We start from the raw sequence: 13,645 nt of genomic DNA, 5'->3' as shown, positions 1-13,645 counted from the left end.
TATTAGAGAACACCATCAATAAAGGGTAGATACAGGTGTATACTGTGCTGGAGGCACACAACACCCACTAACTCCTGCAGATGCCTTAATTAGAGAAAAACAGCAATAAAAGGTAGATACAGGTGTATACTGTGCTGGAGGCACACAACACCACTTTAACTTTAAGATGCCTGAGAAAAGAACACACTGTTCCTGACTATCTAGCTCTTTCCCTGCACGCCAGGACACACTACACAAGGCCACCGCGCTGGCAGTCTTATATAGTGCGGGGCGTATACTAAACCCCCCCCCTGAGCTATAATTGGCCACAGGCATCCTGTCTGTGGCCAATTATGGCTCTCCTCGCTGCCGGTGCTGTGATTGGCCAAACATGTGGGGTCACAATGCATGCTTGGCCAATCATGAACCAGCAATGCACTGCGATGGCGTAGTTCATTGTGGACCGTTCGTGGCACACAAATTTGGTGCGAATGGTCCACAAAGTTCTGAATTTGCCAAACAGACGAACGGCCGATGTTCGAGTCAAACATGCATTTGAGTCGAACACCAAGCTCATCCCTAGTCCAAACAATCTCTTGTAAGTTCCTTAAGGGCAGGGTCCATGTCATGGGAGGTGGAGATGACACACCAATGTCTTTGGGAATGCTGGAATGAGCTGCTTTTAAAAAGAAATCTCTGGCTATAGGACATGTCTTTCTCTCTTCCATCGTCTTGATTGGTAAATATACATTTTTTTTGTGCGATCAAATACATGGCAAAATAAATCAAATGATTATCAAAATGTAAAATAATCTCTTTCTTTCTGTATGGAATAAAATGTGCCCTTGAAGAAGTCCACAATTAGAAGGGTCGAAACGCGTAGGGGTTCTATGTGGAAGATCATTCTTTAGCAATAAATTGCAATTTTATTAAAATTTCATATTAATGTATTTTCATCTTGATTGGTGGTTTTGTCATTTTCATATGAATGCCAGAGCACAGTTTTTTACAACTCTTATGTAACTGTCAAATTGCTTTTTGATACAATAAAATATTTTAATTAAAAATCTTTGAACAATTTCTTGGCTGCTTAAAAACCCCATGAGGGAATTTCTCCATTTTATAGATTGCCTACATGTGTTTAGTTCAAAGGGTAGGATGCAGTAACAGGATCTCTTCAAGAAGCACCTTGTTCAGCCTGAGATGAAATGTTCCAAGCTTTGCCCCGTGCCAGACTCAATATGTTTGCCCTGCCAGCGAAAGGAATGCAACACCAAACTACTATTAACATATCTTCCATATGTGTGTGTGATATCAGAACTGCTGTCATCTATAATTCAGTGTCCTGACTACCAACACAGAGGAGCTATGTGCATAGAGACCTACCCATACCAGCTGTAGTCCAGGTAGGTTTTGTTCTGTGATTCACAACAGGAAGTCCCATCGAAACACCTACACAGGAAACGTAAGATGTCATTACCACTTGTCATACAATTGGCACCAAAATAACACCATGATCTACAATTATAATATACCCAATCATCATTCACTATTTTGCAATGAATTACTCCTAACATTGTTATCGAGCCTTATTTGCTAGCAATGCAATTTTTAGGAGCATAGTTTGCGATAATCAGACAGAGCAAGGTGACCTTACACGCAACAATAAATTATATCAATACACTCACCGGCGACGTTATTAAGTACACCTTGCTAGTACCGGGTTGGCCCCCCTTTTGCCATCAGAACAGCCTTAATTCTTCATGGCATAGATTCAACAAGGTGTTGGAAACATTCCTCAGAGATTTTGGTCCATAGTGACATGATAGCATCACGCAGTTGCTGAAGATTTGTCGGCTGCACATCCATGATGTGAATCTCCCACGACATCCCAGTGGTGCTCTATTGGATGAGATCTGGTGAGTGTGGAGGCCATCGGAGTACAGTGACCTCATTGTCATGTTCAAGAAACCAGTGATGAAATGATTGGAGCTTTGTGACATGGTGCATTATCCTGCTGGAAGGAGCCATCAGAAGATAGGGACACTGTAGTCATAAAAGGATGGATGTGGTCAGCAACAATACTCAGGTAGGCCGTGGTATTTAACCACTTCTGGACCAGCCACCACAGTTTTACTGCAGCAGGTTGGCTCGGCTGGGCAAATTGACGTTACCTTGCGTCGCTTCGCCTTTTGGCCACTATGGGCGCGCGTGTGCCCGGAGCCGTGACAGAGCGAGAACCGGGACCTGTGTGTGTAAACACACAGATCTCGGTTCTCTCAGGGGAGAGGAGACAGATCGTGTGGTCATACTAAGTATGAACACTGATCTATCTCTTCCCCTAGTCAGTCCCATCACTCCTACAGTTAGAACACACCTAGGGAACACAGTTAACCCCTTGATCGCCCCCTAGTGTTAACCCCTTCCCTGCAAGTGACATTTATACAGTAATCAGTATTTTTATAGCACTGATCGCTGTATAATTGTCAATGGTCCCAAAAATGTGTCAAAAGTGCCCAATTTGTCCACTGCAATATCCCAGTCCAGATAAAAATCGCAGATCGCCACCATTAATAGTAAAAAAAATAATAATAATAATTATAAAAATGCCATAAATCTATTCCCTATTTTGTAGACGCTTTTGCGCAAACCAATCAATCAATGCTTATTGCGATTTTTTTTACCAAAAATATGTAGAAGAATACGTATCGGCCTAAACTTGGGAAAAAATTATTTTTTTTTGAAAAAAAATGTGGGATATTTATTATAGCGAAAAGTAAAAGATAGGTTGAAAAAAGACACATGTCCATCAAGTTCTTCTTTTGTTTATAGCACAAAAAATAAAAACTACAGAGGTGATCAAATACCACCAAAAGAAAGCTCTATTTGTGGGGAGAAAAAAGGATATCAATTTTGTTTGTGTACAACGTCGCACGACCGCGCAATTGTCAGTTAAAATGGCACAGTGCCGAATCCCAAAAAACGGCCTGATCATTGAGGAGCCAAATCTTCCAGGGCTGAAGTGGTTAAAAGATGCTCAACTGGTACCAAGAAAATATCCCCCACACAATTACACCACCACCACCAGCCTGAACCATTGATACAAGACAGGATGGATCCATGCTTTTATGTTTACGCCAGATTCTGACCCTGCCATCTGAATGTTGCAACTGAAATCGAGACTCATCAGACCAGGCAACATTTTTCCAATCTTCTATTGTCCAATTTTGGTGAGCCTGTGCAAATTGTAGCCTCAGTTTTCTGTTCTTAGCTGGAAGGAGTGGCGCCCGGTGTGGTCTTCTGCTGCTGTAGCCAATCTGCTTCAAGGTTTGATGTGCTGTGCAGTCAGAGATGGTATTCTTCATACCTTGGTTGTAACGAGTGAGTATTTGAGTTACTGTTGTCTTTTTATCATCTCGAACCAGTCTGCCCATTTTCCTCCACACAACTGCCGCTCAATGGATATTTTCTCTTTTTTGGACTGTTCTCTGTAAACCCTGGAGATGGTTATGTGTAGTAGTAGATCAGCAGTTTTTTAAATACTCAGACCAGCCCGTCTGGCACCAACAATCATGCCACGTTCAAAATCACTTAAATCTCCTTTCTTCCCCATTCTGATGCTCGGTTTGAAGTTGAGCAAGTTGTCTTCACCACATCTAGATACCTAAATGCATTGAGTTGCTGCCATGTGATTGGTGGATTAGCAATTTGTGTTACCAAGAAATTGAACAGGTGTACCTAATAAAGTGGCTGGTGAGTGTGTATATATATATATATATATATATATATATATACACATACACATATATATATATATACATATATATATATATATATATATATATATATATATATATATATACTGTATCTCACAAAAAGGGAGTCTAAACCCACAAGCTCTACAATATCGTCACAGAGGAGTGGAAGAGGACTCCGGTGGCAAACTGTGAAGCTCTGGTGAACTCCATGCCCAAGATGGTTAAGGTAGTGCTGGAAAATAATGGTGGCCACACAAAATATTGACACTTTGGGCCAAATTTGGACATTTTCACTTAGGGGTGTACTCACTTTTGTTGCCAGCAGTTTAGACATTAATGGCTGTGTGTTGAGTTATTTTGAGAGGACAGCAAATTTACACTGTTATACAAGCTGTACACTCACTACTTTACATTGTAGCAAAGTGTCATTTATTCAGTGTTGTCACATGAAAAGATATAATAAAATATTTACAAAAATGTGAGGGGTGTACTCAATTTTGTGAGATACTATATATATATATATATATATATATATATATATATATATATATATATAAAATGAGGGAATAAGTGAAATAGGGTGAAATAGAAATGTAAGCTTAGTGTTATAATAGAATGAACTTACTCTGTAACCCGGCATGGCACCTGAAAAGAGAAGACAGCATTATAGACACTTTGCCATAGAATGATCATGAAGACATGGGCAAATTTCTCTTTTGCTGCATATTTTAGGGATAGAAGGTGTGCCACTGGTGACACCATACCTTTCTCTTTTGTCTACACTGAACCCGGGTGGAAGGCACCCATTTAGCCCAACCTGGTCTGTTGCCACCTTTGCCATTACGTATATACATGCATACATATCTTACTGATAGTTATGTATTAGCCATTTAATTTTCCAACATATAATTACATCCTATATTAGGCATATATCCCAGTCCACTTTGTGTGCTGGTCTCTGTTGATGGCGGCAATGATTGAAAAAAGGTGACTTCCGAGCGCCACGCGTTGCACTCGCAGTTCACCCGGGTGTGTTAAAACTTCGCTTTCCTAACACTGAACCGCCTCTCCACCAATCAGGTGCTCGGGTCTGTTACCTGTCACCTGATTGGCTGAAACAACAGTCGCTGTGATTGGACGCCTATCAGGACGTGAGAACACCACTCGCTGCCATTATCCGCTGTCCCACTGAGACAGGCTAAGTACCGGGCAGTATGCCGAGTGGGCGGGGCTCACAGTGGTGGCATTCGATGGCACAGTGGCAGCATTCGATGGGCACAGTGGCAGCATTCAATGGGCACAGTGGCAGCATTTGATGGGCACAGTGGCAGCATTCGATGGGCACAGTGGCAGCATTCGATGGGCACAGTGGCAGCATTTGATGGCACAGTGGCTGCATTTGATGGCACAGTGGCAGCATTTAATGGGCACAGTGGCTGCATTTGATGGGTACAGTGGCAGCATTTGATGGGGCACAGTGGCTGCATTTGAAGGACACAGTGGCAGAATTTAATGGGCACAGTGGTTGCATTTAATGGGCACAGTGGCTGCATTTGATGGGCACAGTGGCTGCATTTGATGGGCACAGTGGCTGCGTTTGATGGGTGCAGTGAGGCTGCAATTGATTGGGTTTTTTTCAGAATTTTTCAGTTTGTTTGTGCCCCCACCAAGATTTTGAGCACCAGCCGCCACTGGTCCCAGGGCAAATTTATCTTTTGTTGTATAAAATATACAAAACATTACAAAGGGCTGAGAACAAATATCAGAAGTGAGCTAATTTTATAGAATAAATAACCTTTTTTTTGTTTTTTTATTACTTGTGGAAAGAGTTATGACACTACCTGCATGTGTCCATGGTCAATAGTCTACACTATTTGTTGGGAAACAAGTAAACGATCGGATTAAACACTATCTCTAAAATTCAGTTGCCAGCATAGAAATGTGCCTAATAAATGTAATAAAATTTGGCAACCATGGTTGGACACTGCGGGCCTCGCGCTGCAACAATTGATTAGGGAGAGACTTCTACAACTTTAAATAAGCATAGCCATCAATAGATTGAAAGAGTGTTGAGGTAATGAACCGTATGTGATGTTGTAAATAATCTTGTACTTAAGTCCATGAATCTTAGAAACTGTTTTTTAATAAATTAGTACATTAGAGATTTTCTTTGTGTTCTTTACACTACAGAATTGTTTGGGTTGCTCTGATATTGGGATTTTTTTGTATGTGTGTTTGACCGCTTAGCGACCGCCCACCGTAGATTTACTGCGGCAGGGCAGCCGCTCTGCGCCAGATCACGTACCTTGTAAGTGATCTGACAGTTCCGGGTCTGGAGCGAGTGTGCGCCGCCAGCGACCCACTCCCACTGTGATTAGACACAGTGGGAGCCAATCAGTGGGTCCTCCGCCAGGACCCGCTGATCGTTTTTAAATTGTAAGAGAGGCAGAATGGCAGTCTTCCTGTGTAAACAAGGCAGAGCGTTGTTCTGTGAGAGGGGAATGTGTTGATCTTGTGTTCCTATTAAGCAGGGACACAGATCTTTACATTCCTCCAGTCAAAGCCCCCCCTTCACACAGTTATCAATCACTCCTAGGGAACATATTTAAGCCTTTTATCACACCCTGATGTTAACCCCTTCCCTGTCATTAGTACAGTAACAGTGTATATTTTTTAGCACGGATCACTGTATTAGTGTCATTGGTCCCCAAAAAGTGTCAAAAGTGTCAGTTAGCTGCCCAAGTTGTCCTCCACAATATCACAGTCTAGCTATAAGTCGCTGATCACTGGCATTAGTAGTAAAAAATAAACAAAAATAAAAATATCCCACAGTTGTAGAGGCTGTAACTTTTGCTCAAACCAATCAATATACACGTATTGGGATTTTTTTTAACCAAAAATATGTAGCAGAATACCGTATTTATCAGCGTATAACACGCACTTTTTTCCCCTTAAAATCAGGGGATAATCGCGGGTGCGTGTTAGACACCGATACTCCGCGATTTCCGCACAATTTTTTGGGCTCTGGGCGGCTTTCAGCCGCCCAGAGCCCTTCTCGCGGCTTTCGCCCGCTCTCGGACCTTCTCGACGGCTTTCGGCCACTCTCGGACCTTCTCAGTGGCTTTCGGCCGCTCTCGGACCTTCCGAGAGCGGCTGAAAGCTGCCGAGGTCCCAGAGCGGGCCAGAAAGCCGCCGAGAGCGGCTGAAAGCCTCCAAGAGCGCCCGAAAGCCGCCGAGAAGGGCCAAGGCGGCCGAAAGCCGACGAGAAGGTCCGAGAGCGGCCAAAAGCCGCCAAGAACTTCTGGGTGCCGCCGAGATACACGGGACATCACGGCGGCGCCATTTTTAAAAACATAAGCGGACAATTCACTAAGACGGACAAGCTGCATGTCAAGGCTGCAATGACGAGGCTGCAATGACGACAGGCTGCAATGAGGACAGGCTTCATGATAAGGCTGCAATGAGGACAGGCTGCATGACAAGGCTGCAATGAGGACAGGCTGCATGACAAGGCTGCATGACGAACAGGCTGCATGACAAGGCTGCAATGATGGACAGGCTGCATGACAAGGCTGCAATGATGGACAGGCTGCATGACAAGGCTGCAAATGACACTGACGAGGCTTCAGTTGGACACTGATAAGGCTGCATTGATGGGCATTTAAATGTAAGTTTTTTTTCCTTAAATTTTCCTCCTAAAAGTTTTTTCCACAAAATTCCCTCCTAAACTTGGGGTGCGTGTTATACGCCGACACGTGTTATACGCCGATAAATACGGTACATATTGGACTAAATTGATGAAGAAATTTTTTTTTTTTTTTTTTTATTGAATATTATTATTATTATTATTATTATTATTATTATTATTATTATTATTATATGTTTTATAGCAGAAAGTAAAAAACCTTTTTTTTTTCAAAATTGTCGGTCAAATTTTTGTATATAGCACAAACAATAAAAACCACAGAGATGATCAAATACCACCAAAAGAAAGCTCTGTTTGTGTAAAAGTGTAAAAAAAAAAAGGACCTACATTTTTTTGGGATACAGCGTCGCACCACTACGCAGTTGTCAGTTAAAATAACGCAGTGCTGGATCATAAAAAAAATGGCCTGGTCATGAAGGGGGTAAACCTTCTGGAGCTGAAGTGGTTAATGAATCCTATATCTATTATTGTATGTTGTTTTTCTATGTACAGTATTGCATCAGGGGAAAATGTATATGATGACATATGTATAAGTGGATGTTTATTTCCTTCCTTTTGGTTTCAATAAAAAATTCTCTTGATTTAAAAAAAAAAAAAAAAAAAAAAAAAACACTAGCTCTACCTGCCTATGTGATGACAACTTTATGAAATCCTATGAAAAAGTCAATGAACTGGGAAAATATCAAGCACAGGAAGTCCGACATATTTGGGCAGCCATTAAAATATATTTGGTTTTAATAGAACAGGAAGGGTAGAACACCTGATCGTTTTTATACCTAGAATGAGCTTCCTTTGGGCTTAGAATGTTTTCTATAGGATTTTGAATGTGTTTTATATCATGGGTGGAAGTATCCAATGGTGCACAGGAACACTGAAAGCTCCAAGGAGGTGTCAGAGATCTCTAACCGCTTTGTAGGGGTATCTGAGATGAATATAAGACTCTTTGTTTAGTTAGCTTGCCAGCATCCAATAAAATTTCTAACCTTAAAGCAGAACTTCACCCAAAAGGGGAAGTTCCGCTTGTTTGCATCCCCTCCCCTCCCCCCGCCCCTCTCCACTGCCACATTTGGCACTTTTTGGGGGGAGCGCGTACCTGGTTTTGACAGGTACCCGCTCCCGCTTCCGGGTCAGATCGCCATGGCGATCTATGAGGATGTTGGGCCCCTCCAGGTTCCCTCTTCAACCTTCTGGGACACACAAAGGGCATGAAAGACTGCAGGACCAATCACAAAGCATGGCAAGGCTTGCGCATGTGCAGTAGGAAACCAGCTGTGAAGACGGAAGGCTTCACTGACGGTTTCCCTTACCTAAGATGCCAGTGCCTGCACCCAAAGGCGATTGGGTGCGGACATCACTGGATCCCTTGACAGGTATGTGTCCTTATATTAAAAGTCAGCAGCTACAGTCATTCTTTTGGGGGGAAACTGGGGCTCCTCTTTAATTTTGTTTGAGCCTTTGAACAATATAATGACACATACAAAAGAAAATCAGTAAAACAATTGCTCTCTTATGCTGCGTACACACAATCAGACTATCCGGCCGTGTGTGGGCTCCTGGCGGACTTTTTTTTCTCAAAAGTCCGGCGGACTTAGAAAGAAGTTTTGACTCAAAATTGTCCCCCGGACTCGGCAGTCAGGCGGACAATCCGGCCATGTGTGCGCTAGTCCGCCGGACTTTTGAAATGAACGGACTTGCCCACACACGGAGAAAAGTCAGTTCATTTTGAACGCGGCTGCAGGTAGATGGGACTAGCGCAGGAGGTCAATGTCGCCACCTTCAAAGGGGAAGCCCTACGCCGAAAAAACAGCGTGGGAGTCCCCCCCCAAAGTCCATATCAGACCCTTATCCAAGCACGCAGCACGGCTGGTCAGGAAAGGGGGTGGGGACGATGGAGCGCCCCTCCCCTCCTGAGCCGTACCAGGCCGCGTGCCCTCAATATGGGAGGGTACTTTGGGGAAGGGGGGGCCCTGTGGCCCCCCCACCCCAAAGAACCTTGTCCCCATGTTGATGAGGAAAAGGGCCTCTTCCCGACAACCCAGGCCGTTGGCTGTCGGGGTCTGTGGGCGGGGGGCTTATCAGAATCCGGGAGCTCCCTTTAATAAGGGGGCCCCCAGATCCCGGCCCCCCACCCTATGTGAATGAGTATGGGGTAGAGGATGCTGGGACTGTGACATCATAAGGGGGTGGGGTCACCGTGTGACATCATCCGGTGACCCCGCCCATTGTCCCTATATAAGTCGTCACACAACGCGTCCCTGTCATTGTGGCCAGAGGCAGCGTCAAGTCAACATCTCAAGGAAGAAGAAGAGAAGAAGAAGATAAGAAGAGAAGGCAGCAGCGGGGACAGAAGACCGGACCACCGCTAGTAAAAGAGCTATAGGAAGAAAGCGGAGGCCCGGCAAGAAGAACCGTAGAGAGGGACAAGACCCCCGAAGTCGGAAGAAGACCCCCGGGCGGCGACGAAGAAGAAGAAAGCCGGCTCCTACACTAGTAAAAGAGCTAGCAGAAGATAGCGGAGAAGTCCGGCGAGGAGAAGACCCCCCCAAGACGGAAGACCACCGGAGCTGTGCAATAAATTATTTTAAAAACACGTGTTGTGTTTTTTTATGTACACTTTTTTCCCCCAGGTGAATGGGTATTATTAAGGGGGGCTCCCGGATTCTGATAAGCCCCCCCGCCTGCAGACCCCGACAACCAACGGCCAGGGTTGTCGGAAAGAGGCCCTTGTCCTCAGCAACATGGGGGCAAGGTGCTTTGGGGTGGTGGGGCTGCTCCCCAAAGTACCCCCCATGTTGAGGGCACGCGGCCTGGTACGGCTCAGGAGGTGGGGGGGGGGGCGCTCGATCGTCCCCACCCCCTTTTCTGACCGGCCGGGCTGCATCCTCGGATAAGGGTCTGATATGGACTTGGGGGGGACCCCCACGCTGTTTTTTTGGCGTAGGGCTCCCCCTTTAAGTCCACACCAGGTGGCGGGGCCAGCAATGTGTCAATGTCGCCGATGGAGGCAGCGACATTGACCTCCTGTGCTAGTCCCATCTACCTGGAGCCATGTTCAAAATGAACAGACTTTTCTCTATGTGTGGGCAAGTTCGTTCATTTCAAAAGTCCGGTGTACTTCCGCCATAGTCCGGCAGTTTGTCCGCCGGACCTAGTCGTGTGTACGTGGCATTAAGGAACAGGGAGGACATGTTCCTGAAGTTGGCGACAAATCGTACAATCTGATTTTACAATTTCCTCATTCACACCAGTGCGTTGTTGTCAGACGTTTTTTCAAGCTTTTTTCATCTAGGCGTTTTGTTTTAGCCAATGGAAATCACTAGGGAAAGGAGAGCTGCTAAAAAAAGCCTGAAAAAATGCATGAAAAATGCTCAGCTATTACCGTGTACACATGACCGGACTTTTCAACAGCAAATTTCTGACGGAACAAATCTGTCGGACAATTCGATCGTGTGTGGGCTTCATCGGACCTTTTCTGTCAAAAATCTGACAGACTTTACAAATAGAAAATGTTTCAAATCTTTCTGCCGGAACTCAGCCAGAACCAGTTCCTATATAGAAAACCGCTCGTCTGTATGCAGGTCCGATGGACCAACAACGACGCAAGAGCAGCTATTGGCTACTGGCTATTGAACTTCCTTTTTCTAGTCCCGTCGTACGTCATCGCGTTACACGATCAGACTTTGGTGCGATCGTGTGTAGGCAAGTCCTTTTCAGCAGAACTCCATCGAAAAGTCCGTCCGAGTTCATTCCGACAGAAAGTCCGGTCGTGTGTACACGGCATTTGGGGACAAAAACACACAATCCTGCTTGAAAAGAAGCTCATTATTATTATTATTTTAGATTTATATAGCGACAACAGTTTACGTATCACTTTACAATATAAAAAGGAGACAATACAGTTATAATACAATAAAATACAATAGGATTAAGAGGGCCCTGCTTAGAAGAGTTTACAATCGAATAGGGTGGAGCAGTTGGTACAAAAGGTTGTAACTGTGGGGAATAAGCTGATGGAAGTGGTAAAAGAGATTAATTGGAGACGTTATAGGCTTTCCTGAAGAGATAGGTTTTCAGGGATCGCCTGAAGGTAGCAAGAGTAGGGGATAGCCAGACAGGTGGAAGTAGCGAGTTCCAGAGGATGGGAGAGGCTCTGAAGGAATCCTGGAGACAAGCATGGGAGGAGGACACGAGAGAACTTGAGAGTAGGAGGTCTTGAGAAGAGCAGAGAGGACGATTTGGGTGATATTTGGAGACAAGATTGGTGATGTAGCTCGGGGCAGAGTTGTGAATGGCTTTGTATGTTGTGGTTAGTATTTTGAATTTAATTCGCTGGGTGATTGGGAGCCAGTGTAGGGATTGGAGGAGAGGGTTGGCAGACACCGAACGGTTGGTGGATCATCAGCAGCATTCATGATAGACTGAAGAAGGGATAGCCTATGGCAGCGATATGCAATTAGCGGACCTCCAGCTGTTGCAAAAATACAAGTCCCATTATGCCTCTGCCTCTGGATGTCATGTTTGTGGCTGTCGGAATCTTGCTGTGCCTCATGGGACTTGTAGTTCTGCAACAGCTGGAGGTCCACTAATTGCATATCCCTGGCCTATGGAGAGGCAGGCCAATGAGAAGGGAGTTGCAATAGTCAACTTTTTGAGCAACAGGTGTTTTGCTACAAGCGGCAGAACTCTCAGATGTAAACAGGGGCCATTGAAGCGAATGGGATTTTGCTTGTTGAACGTTTTTGAGACTCGAAAAACAAGCTACAAAACGCTCAAGTGTGAGGAGGAATGATTTACCAACAACTATATATTGTAAAGGCCATCCTGGTTGGATACAACTTGAAGTGACTATTTTGGTAGGTCATTGTACAGCACAGCTGTTGGTAAATATAAAGCAGATTGTACAATCAGATTGCGTTGCACGTGACCAGCTTAAATGAAAAACAAGTGTGACTTTTGCTTTAGAAGGGTAAAGTTATGTTTGCGAGCCTTATATTAGCTCACATCATTGACGCAGGAGATATGGTTCACAGTGCATCACTTCCAGCTGGCTTTGTCCCATTTGATGTCATCCAGAGCAGAATTTTCCATGCTCATTAATTGCAGCTTATTGGCTGAGTATTGTATCAGGACACGGGCTGGAAAATACAAGCCTGTTCATAATAAAGGAACACTACCTTCCATTGTCAATATTATTGGCGTAAAGCACTAGTGGAGCATACATGATGAACACATGGCTAAGAAAATGTAAAAGAGTGATATGCAGTAACTGCAGCAGCCAGTCAAGCTTCATCAGCCAGAGAAATAATAGAGATTTTCTGATTGGTTGCTCTTGGTTGCTGTACTTTGAAGGTTGTCCTTTTTTTTTTTGCTAAAGAGAACCTGTACTAAACTGAACCATACAAATCTGTCCTTATGCAGACCCTGTTGCTAGATCAATTATTTCAACATTCTTTCCATAAGATTACATGCATACCTCCCAACTGTCCCGGATTTTGAGGGACTGTCCCTGATTTCTTGGGACTGTCTCTGATTTCGAGCAATGTTCCTCTGTCCCTCTTTACTCCTCATTTTGATCTGATCTATATAGTTGTATATAAAATGCACTTTTTATCTTTCAAAAAGTGTTTCCCAGCGCTAAACCTTTCCTCCAAATTCTAAATTGCTGCATTTGTACATTTTAACCACTTCAGCCCCGGACCAATAAACACCTTAAGGACCAGAGGTCTTTTTCCAATTTCGCACTGCGCTGCTTTAACTGGTAATTGCGCGGTCATGCAATATTGCACCCAAACGAAATTTGCGTCCTTTTCTTCCCACAAATAGAGCTTTCTTTTGATGGTATTTGATTGCCTCTGCGATTTTTTTTTTTTGCGATATAAATGGAAAAAGAGCGAAAATTTTGAAAAAAAAAGATATTTTCTTCTTTTTGTTATAAGAAAAATCGAATAAACTAAATTTTAGTCATACATTGAGGGCAAAATTTATTCAGCCACATGTCTTTAGTAAAAAAAATGTCAATAAGCGTATATTTTTTGGTTTGCGCAAAAGTTATAGCGTCTACAAACTAGAGTACATTTTCTGGAATTTACACAGCTTTTAATTTATGACTGCCTATCTCATTTCTTGAGGTGCTAAAATGGCAGGGCAGTACAACCCCCCCCCAAATGACCCCATTTTGGAAAGTAGACACCCCAAGGAAATT

At 43.9% G+C, this 13,645-nt stretch overlaps 1 protein-coding gene across 4 annotated transcripts in view; it reads right to left on the bottom strand.

Moving 5' to 3' along the window:
- The window catches only part of TMEM92 (transmembrane protein 92), a 46,845-nt gene that overhangs the window by 17,853 nt on the left and 15,347 nt on the right, over nucleotides 1-13,645 (bottom strand). The window contains exons 2-3 of one of the 4 annotated variants that reach the window (XM_077460005.1): nucleotides 4,363-4,382; nucleotides 1,372-1,431 (exon numbers count right to left, since the gene is read on the bottom strand). In XM_077460005.1, the coding sequence (XP_077316131.1) occupies nucleotides 1,372-1,431; nucleotides 4,363-4,382 (80 nt within the window). Of the gene's footprint in view, nucleotides 1-1,365; nucleotides 1,432-4,362; nucleotides 4,383-13,645 lie in introns of all 4 variants that reach the window. The other 3 variants (XM_077460004.1, XM_077460007.1, XM_077460006.1) reach the window with 3 other exon arrangements.

This window comes from Lithobates pipiens, unplaced genomic scaffold (genome assembly GCF_037356315.1).
Source record: "Lithobates pipiens isolate NorthernLeopardFrog02 unplaced genomic scaffold, aLitPip1_a1.2 Scaffold_28, whole genome shotgun sequence".
Lineage (NCBI taxonomy): Eukaryota > Metazoa > Chordata > Amphibia > Anura > Ranidae > Lithobates > Lithobates pipiens.
This window is presented reverse-complemented; position numbering and strand designations above follow the sequence as displayed.